Source organism: Artibeus jamaicensis, unplaced genomic scaffold (assembly GCF_021234435.1).
Source record: "Artibeus jamaicensis isolate MK-2021 breed Jamaican fruit bat unplaced genomic scaffold, CSHL_Jam_final contig_473, whole genome shotgun sequence".
NCBI lineage: Eukaryota > Metazoa > Chordata > Mammalia > Chiroptera > Phyllostomidae > Artibeus > Artibeus jamaicensis.
The window spans coordinates 3,019,224-3,028,131 of NW_026521851.1; the positions used below are offsets into that span (position 1 = coordinate 3,019,224).

Here is an 8,908-nt window from a genome sequence, read left to right on the forward strand (position 1 = left end):
CTGCCGTCGTCTGTGGGAAACCAAGGGACCTGGTTTTCAGATAGGTTTCATTTCGAGGACCCCACACTCCTGCTTGGTTTGGAGGAGTGTGGGGTCCTCGTGACCAGGAACTCGTGACCTGATGTACTTGGTTTTTCAGAGGAGGATACGTGCCTTGGCAGTGCTCCTATTGTTCACTGCCTGACATGTGTCTGCCTCAGTGGCTGGGGCAGCTTTCCTGGTTTTGCCCCCTGTACACAGTATCAAGCTCGTCACATTGCTCGGCCAGCGTGTGTTTGAACTGAGTGACCTCAGTCATGCAACTTCTAGCTAAATGCAGCAACAGACACTTAGAACGTGGCAAGCACAAAACATTTAAATTTTAAAACATATAACTCAGCTACTAAAAACTTTGGAGTAATTTGGGTTGGAGTCTTTTTCAACTGCAAGTTCTATAAAACCTAAAAATGTGCTCTTGCTAGTTACTATTGAACCTGAAAATTGAGATTTGCCATTGATACACAGTGGATATAGAAAAAAATCTAACGTTAGTTATATGAAATTGTATTTAATCTAAGACAGCTAAAATAGTAAAACACTTTATCTGTTCAGGATTGCTAATTAACAGCACACTTCAGTTGCTACATGGCCAGTTCTCCGCTACCTCCACTGCAACGGAAAGCCGCCGCTTCCCCTTCGGAACGTTGGGCCTTAGCACGTGGAGGGCACTCGGCAGTGGCAGCCCTCGGCGTCTAGGCGTCTAGCTTAGACGCAGCGCTCACGGCCCTGCAAGCTGGACCTGTGCCACTGGAAACAGGTCCCAGTGGAGAGCTGAGGACCTTCAGAACATGGAAGTAGAAGCACAAGTTCTGGACTTCGTGGCCCAGGTCCACTATTATTATACCAAGTGATACTGGTTTATCGAATGAGCTTCATTTAGAAGGATGCATGCACTTGCTTTGTTTTAGAGGGTAAGTTATTTGACCTCTCTGCCCCAGACCCTGAAGTTGGGGACGAGTGCCCACCTTACCAGCTTTTCATGAGACACAAGTGTTTCAAGCCTCTGGGATAGTTCTTGTCCCCGAAGCAGTGTGTGGTGTCCCTGTCAAGTAAGCCAACACTCAGTCCCTGCTGAGCAGTTTGGAGTGGGGCGGGCTTGACCGCAGAGCGGCTGTTTAAAAGCCAAGATGAGAAACCTTTACTTTGCTGAAAGGTCCAGTGAGCCAAAGTTCCTCCTTGTGGTGAGCGGGGAAACCCTCTTTACCAAGGCAGCTCACAGAGCTCCGGGTGAAGAAGTAGAGATTACCCTAGAACTTGACCCACGGCCGTAGCTACCAGGCAGTCTGTGGGGACACGTGCCGTGAGAAGCCTCCCTGCTGTATTCTACTAGTCTGAAGAATGGCTACATTAGGGAGTTACTTGGTTCTGGTTCAAGCTAAGCCTCTTATCAAGCCACCTCCAGTTAACCAATCCAACACCAAATAGCTCCTCTTCCTGGTGGAGACACTGGTTTTCAAAGTGTGTCTTTGGAACAGAACAATCAGTATCACCTGAGAAATGGCTAGAAATACAAGTTCTTAAGTCTCAGTGCAGACCCACTTAATCAAACTCTGGGGCTGACGCCAGACATGGGTTTCCATCCACCCTCAAGTTTGAGAGCCAGTGGTCTCGAAGACCCAGGACTAGCTCTTGACTAGTTCTGCCTTAGTTTGATCTTGTGGAAGCATTTTTTTCTTAAACACATCTCTTAAACTTATAAAATTATCTGCTCAGTCTGAAATATCTAGTTCTTATATATACTGTTTGAGTTGTCCACTGTGAAATTCTACTCAAATGTTATGTTCAGAAGATAGGCTTATATACAAACATAGGGTACCATGGTTTTTGTTCTATTCTTGGGTAAAACACACGCCCACCCCGCCAAGCTGAAGAGATGAGATGCCGACTACAGGTGAAGAGCTGATCTGAAGCAACCAGCCTTTCAAATGAGAAGCCAGGCACAGACCGCTGGTGGAATCTAGTTTTATTAGCACATGAGGTCTGAGTGACTCATCTCTGCTTCCTGATCGCCAGGCAGGACACGAACAAGACTCCGACAATTAAGGTCCCGGAGAGGCCGGCCACCCAGAGAGCTCGGGAGTCGCCAGGAGAGCCTGGGGAATGAAAGAAAGAGAGGTCAGTGCAGTGAGCTGCATCCTGACCAAGACCAGCAGTCTTTAGCCATCAAAAGAACAAGCTAGTCCCCTTTTTGGAGATGCTCACTGATGATGTAAGGGAGAGGAGATAGGTGAGGAAGGAGCTTTGGTTTGATGAGTGGTTCAGGTAGCTAGTTAGGTCTTCTACTCACCTGAGTATTCATGGGGCTTTTCTGAAGCGTCCTCAGTGGTTTGGAGTAGAATCATGGGACCCTCGCTAGAAATGCTGGCAGTACCGTTGTGAACGTGGGTGTCGGAGCTTCTTCTTCCTGTCGGAGAGGAGAGCTTGGGGTTGTGGGGAGTGAGGACGTGCGAGTCTAATACAAGGCCAGGTTCCTCGGTATGTGCAGGTCCTTAAGAAAACTCACACGTATGTGTTGGACCTCATCAGTATTTGAGGTCTGTGTGTTTTGTGTGGCTGTTACCTGCGTTCCGCCAGTTTGGGAATACGGATGAGGTCTCGATGCTGGGCTGCCTCCGAGCTGCCAGTCTGTCTTAAGCGGAGCTTAGACACTAGCAGGCCGATACCAGGAGCCTTCCCCGCGGTGGCAGGAGACGGGAATGACTTGGCAGCAGAGTTTTGTCTGAGCCCAGCGGCTTTCGCCAGTTATCGGCCCTTGGAGAAGTTAATGTAAATTTAACTCCCCAAAGAGTGTAGACTGTACGAATCAGTGGACTTAAATATCCAATTCTTAATGTAGCTTTTTAAAAAGATTTTATTTCTTACTTATTTTTAGAGAGAGGGGAGGGGAAGGAGAAAGAGGGAGAGAAACATCAGTGAGTCCTTGCCTCTCACACGCCCTCTGCTGGGGACCTGGCCTGCAACCCAGATGTGTGCTCTGACTGGGAATCCAACTGGTGACCTTTTGGTTCCCAACCCAGCTCTCAATCCACTGAGCCACACCAGCCAGGGTTTAATGTACTATTTTTTCCCCAAAACTATCATTACTATAAGGTTTTTTCTTTTTTGCTAGCAGGGACTTAAAGCTTCGGGGCTCATGAATCAGGTAAGTGTTCGTGGGCCAGGTGGAAGCAGGCGTGTGTGTGTGTGTGTGTGCGCACACGCCCAGCAGGGTCCTTGGGCGTGGCCAGCTAGAGCTCATGTTCTAAACCTCAGTCACATCCACCTGTAGATCTTCAGGCCACGCACCAGGCCCGCCTTCAAGCAGGTGGAGAGACCCACATCTGTGAGCTATCCGGACGGAATTTGGTTTTAATCAGGCCAGATGTAGGCCATGAATCAGTTTGACTCCTGGCCTAATGAAAATTCATGTGGAGAAAGCTCAGGCTGACAGGTAGAAGGATTTTGAGCTTATATTTCAAAGGCCCAGGATTCTGAAGCCAGTCCCCTTTCTGTTCTAGTCATCGTAACAGTACTTGGTGAAGCCTCAGCAGTAGGCTGGGTCCCTGTTTGAGTCATCTGCACACGGGGCACAGCTTAGCCCTGGGGACTGAGTGTCGACAGCTCCCATACTCACTCCTGGCGGCAGGACAGGTCTCACAGGACGGCGCCCCTGCGGGCCAGCAGATGGACACACTGCAGTGCAGGTACACCTGGGAGCCAAGAGAAGTGGGGTCCCGCTGTAGCCCCATCACGAGGAGAGGTTGGGACTGCTGTTCCCCCCTGGTGGGGAGGACACCAAAAGCCAAGTCAGAAAGTCTCTGTAGCCTAAGCCTGTATCGCAGTGGCACCAGAGAACGAGGGTGACGTCCATGAACGTCACTCACGTCACCTGTATCAAGGTTGCTCTGAGGTGGCACCAACAGCCAGCATTATAAGCCAGCCTCAGCCAAGGGTGGCCTGACGTGGAAACGAGTGAGCAGGGGCCCCAGCCCTGCTGGGGAGCACGGAAGGAGGCATCGTACCGGTCCCTTGAGCGCCCGCCTGGCCACCGAGTCCACAAAACTGAAGGTGGAGATGCTGAAGCGCTGGTAGTGGAAAGGGAAGGGCAGGCTTGCAGCTTCCTGGACAGTGATCAGCTGGGTCTGGTAGTTGTCACCGGTGTAGGGGCATCTGGCAGAGACACCACAGTCAGGGGGGCTCCCTGAGGGGCTGCGCCACAGGTGTGCGGAGGAGCACTCACCCCCTCACCAGCAGGGCCCACTGGGGCTGCTGCAGGGGGTCCGGGCCGGGTGTGGCCCAACACTGACGCAGCAGCAGCCCCAGGTCGGGGTCGGTTCGGCGACGGATGGAGACCTCCACGTAAATGGGGTCCCGCAGTAACTTCACCACCGGGTAGTCACCAGCAGCGTAGTAGGCGCTGTAGTTTTTATCTGCAAGGGGCCAAGACGAGGGGCGGCAGTGGGGACAGAGCTAGGCCACTCTGGGCTGCTTGGGACAGACCATCACCCACATTAACTCCTCTAGCAAGTGTCTTGTGACCAAGGCAGGGTCTTCATGCCCAGAAGAGTGACAGGACTCAGACTGCGGGCTGGATGCTCCGGCCAGGAGGGTCTTACCTTTGGCGATCTGAAGTTCCAGAGTGAGGGGTCCAGGCTGGGTCTGAGGAGGGGGCTCTGGGAAGACGAGCAACTGGACGTGGAGTGGGAGGGTGTGGCTGCTCACGGTGTAGGTGCAGCTGACCCGGAGCCTGCAGAGAACCGAGCGGCTGGCCAGCTCCAGGGGCCCGGCCACGTCCCCGTCCCTGGGATGCCACTCGGCGCCAGGTGTGGGGCAGGTTTGTGAATGCCGCGGGCATGGTCCCTGGCCGTGGGGACCCCTATTTGAGTTGGGGGAACCTTTGTTAAGGGGGGTCAGTGGGGAAGGGTGCACAATGGACACGGGCCTGTGGAGAAACGGGTGCGTTTGGTGGAGAAGCTGTTGGGGACCGTCTCATGGGGACGCGACGTGAAGGAAGATGAAGGACTGGGGCTGAGGCACGGGGGGCGGCACAGAACAGCATGCGGAGGAAGTCTGAGGTCCTCTGAAGACTACAGAAGGGCGATCCCGGGTGGAGAGACAGGGTGGGACTGAGACTGTGGGGACATGAGGCTGGAGAAGGCTCGCACAGGTCACACACGACGTCCAGTTTAAGTGCCCTCACTGTCCTCCTGCAGCTCGAAGTAGGCTGTCTGACCCAAAGGGACCCTTTCTGCTACCGCAGGGACCACGGCGGTGGAAAGGACAGAGCGAGGCACAGATGTGTTGAGTGAAGGAGAATGCGGCTGAGCTTGGGGCTTAGCTCCGGCTGGGCCAGCAGGCCCGTGGGCGTGGCCAGCGAGGCCGCACAGCCCGGCCCAGGCAGGCGGTCCCGTGAGAAAGGGGCCTCCGAGCTGCGCCGGGTCTGGTCAAGCAGGGGCAGGCGAGCTGAGACCTTACCTGAAGGTGCTGTCGCGGGTGATAGAGCCCTGGCTCCACGTTCTCACGTCCCTGGCCGCCACCAGCTCGTTCTCATACACCACCTGACCCCCAGTGATCTTGAGGGGGGGGCAGTAAAGAAGACGGGTCACTGCTGCTGGCCCAAAGCCGCGCCCCTCGGGGCCTGCTTGGGTCTAGTGCTCAGCGATGCTGCCCTGCCATTGCGAGTTGCAGAGGCAGACCAGGCACCCTCCACCAACCTGGGAGCAGCCACCTGGCCTCCCTGAGGACAAAGGGCAGGAGGGGGCGTGGCCCCGGCTGGGTGCCCAGGCAGTGTGGGAAGAGGGGTCTGTGCCGGCCCCCATGGGCAGAGCCCTCCCCCGGCCACCAGGGCGTTTCCCACCTGCCTAACGGGGCTAGGAGAGGAGCAAGGCGAAAGGCCGGCGGTCCTCACCCGCCTCGTGGTGCCACAGGAAGTAAATGGAAACAGGAACAGGGCAAAGGCTGCTGTGGCCATCACCGGCTTACATTCACTCTCATTCCCGAAGGCCAGGTGCACAGAGTTCAAGAGTAGGGGGGGAGAGGTCACGTGCCGGGCCACAGCGATGGAGAAGTGGCCATCCTGGGTGCAGAGCGAGGTCACTGGAACACAGAGGGGCGGGGCTGGGGGCAGGCCCTCTCTGCCTCGGGGCAGCTAGATGGAGTCTGACTTAGCCGCTGCGACCACCCTGGGGAAGGTGACGTCCCTGGCTGTGACCTCCACGCCAGCTCAGCTGCCCAGAGCTCGACTGGGCTCCGGGTCAGCACCGGGGCTTCGTTCTCGCCTCCGTCACCTGCTGTGGGGCCTCAGGGACAGTAACCGCCTGGCTGCGGCTTCACCCGCAGACGGGCACAGTGGGGCCCGCTCTGCCTGACCGATGGGGTGTTTTCAGAGCTGAGGAAGTGTGGCCGGGGTCACTCAGCGAGGGTCATTGGCGTTAGAAAGCCTGAGAGCCTGACTTGGAGAGGGCACGAAGTCTTTGGACAAAGGCTCATCCAGACAGCACTGCGGTGGGGGGGCACGCCCCACACCTGGGTGCGACTTCCTGAGGTCGCCTGGGAGCTCGGACCACAGAAGCCACAGAAAGCTCTCTGCAGGGCCAGGGGGGCTCGGCCACGGGGCGTCTTTAGCCTCCGCCTTCTGCGGTTGGAGGGTGGGGGCAGACCTCCTCCAGGCTCCGTGGCAGGTAAAGGGCACTTTCCTCAGCTGGTTCCCCAGGAGCCACACGCACCTGTGTTGCCGTAGTAACAGGAATCCCCCGTGGCGTTGTAGCAGCAGCCCAGCCTCCCGCAGTCTCCTGGGGCGGTGGGGGGAGGGGCACACGGCAGCCCTTCCCCCCCAGGCACCGGGTCACACAGGGCGGCACCTGGAGCACTCAGGACTACGTGGGGAGAGGAGCCAGTCAAGTCAGGCTGCAGAGGTCGGCTCACGAGACAGATCTTGTTACCAAGCGTGAGGGTGCCCAGACATCAGACTGGTGGGGCAGAGAGGGCCACGTTGCACACCAGATTACATCCGTCCCAGGGAGTTAAGCAAATGTTAGGTTGCCTGGCAGGAGTCCCTGAAGTTAGTGTTTTTTGAAAAAAGAGAGTCTGACGAGGTCAGGAGAAGCAGGGGCTCTCCCCAGGAGCACCTCTCCGCTGGGGCCCACGGGGTCCCTGCTGGTGTCTGAGACCTGGGGCTGGCCAGGGGGCTGGGATGGTGCCTGGTCACTGCGTCTTATCAGCGTAACCCTCTGCGGCGCATTCTGAGTAGCAAAGGGGTGAGCAGAGTGAGTTACATGTGGGTGTCTGTCCTGACTAAAAGGGGCTCCCAGATCATGAGGCAAGACCTGCGGGAGCCAAGGTCCTGGCTAACGCCCCAGCCAGGCGGTCAAGGGGCTCCCAGAGGGGCTGGCCGCACTCAGATGGCCCTCGGAGGCCAAGTCCTCCTGACCACCTCCATGACCTTTCCGGCCCTCCTCCTCAAGCCCCAGAAAGCCCGGTCCTGGGCCAGTTCCTGTTGGACTCCACCGTGAGGGGCCCCTTGGCCAGGCTCACTGCTGTGGGCAGGACGGCACTCAGGGCTCTGGGAGGGTTGCCGAGGGACCCCGCTGAGCTCACGCAGCTGGACACTGTCCTAAGGGTGTGTGTGGAGGGAGGGCTGCGGACTATCCATCTTGAGCGGCAGTGTCACTGCACAGAGCAGGTGGGAGTGACCCACACGCACCTGGGAAAGCCACTGGACACTTGAGCAGCCTGGTCTTCACCGTCGACCTGTGGCCAGCTGCTGCTGGGCCTTCAACTCCAACCAGCATGAAGTGCTGGGAGTCCTGGAGACATGGGCCCGGGTCAGCCTGGGTGGGGACACTGGGCGGGGCTCGGTCTTCCCGATGCCTGGTCTTCCTGATGCCTGGGCCATACTCACCCAGTCGGTGAAGAAGCAGCCGCTGTAGGACGCCTCCAGCACCACGGAGCTGCCAGGGCCCTCCGTCACCCAGGCGCCACAGCCAGAGTCATTGCTCAGCCTGTGGAGCAGCCCGGCTTTATCTAGGGGGTGGGGAGGAGCAGAGGGCGCAAGTGGTCAGTCACCGTGGTGACTGTGCAGGGTTAGGACAATCCCAAAGGGCAACTGCTACGGAGAGAGGAACCAGAGGGAGCCCGTTTCAGGAGTTGACAAGTGACATGTCTGCAGAGAAGCTGCAGAGTTTGCCAATGAGGACACCGTAGGACAGGATGCTGGAGGGCGGTTTCAGGTGGCCGTGGCAATGAGCCAGTGCCCGGCTCGGGAGGTCTGCCGTCAGACTTACCCCACGCTGTCAGGGTGGGAGGCGTCCCCGTGTCCGGGTCGAGAGGGTGCACCGTGAACCGAAGACCCTGGGGCCCACAGAGGAGCTCGCCAGCATCTTCTGGTGCCTTGGGCTCACGCGGGCCACTCACGGCCAGGGCCAGGGGAAGACAGAGCAGGAGGGACCGCAGCCACATCCCACTACCAGCAACGCACCGGCGGTAAGCCCTTCACGTCCCTTCCGAGCCGGCTGCGGTGTGATGAAGGTTCCCTTATATACAGGAGGAGGGCCGCGTCAGGAGCACAGCTGCCACCACAGGTGGGGGCACTCCCGGCTGGAGGGCGAGTGCTCCAGCTCTCAGGACACAGCCTGCAGCTGCGGTGCTTCGGGCAGTGCCCCCTGGCGGCCTGCAGAGCCGGGGGACCTGGAGCCTGGAGCTCAGGGAGGCTCCGTCAGGGCTGCGCGGGGCAGCACTGGTGGACTCTGGGCCTCGGAAGACCTTCCTCTGGAACCTTCCCTGTTTGGGCGAGGCCCAGCTCTGCCACTTGTGAGCTGTAGGACCCAGTAAGTTACCACGTGGGGGCATCAGTGTCCTCACCTGTGACCCGGCCAAGAGTGTGCTTGAGGAT

General features: G+C 57.7%; 1 protein-coding gene across 1 annotated transcript; it reads right to left on the minus strand.

The window, feature by feature from the left end:
* Window positions 1-2,028: 2,028 nt before the first annotated feature.
* Window positions 2,029-8,475, minus strand: ZP4 (zona pellucida glycoprotein 4). The gene is made up of 12 exons (XM_053667864.1): window positions 8,301-8,475; window positions 7,919-8,040; window positions 7,721-7,823; window positions 6,744-6,893; window positions 5,927-6,114; window positions 5,494-5,591; window positions 4,635-4,765; window positions 4,259-4,448; window positions 4,041-4,188; window positions 3,653-3,728; window positions 2,327-2,443; window positions 2,029-2,132 (listed from the first exon to the last, which is right to left on the minus strand). Exons 1-12 carry the CDS (start codon window positions 8,473-8,475, stop codon window positions 2,029-2,031), a joined length of 1,602 nt encoding a protein of 533 aa, XP_053523839.1.
* Between the last annotated feature and the right edge of the window lie 433 nt (window positions 8,476-8,908).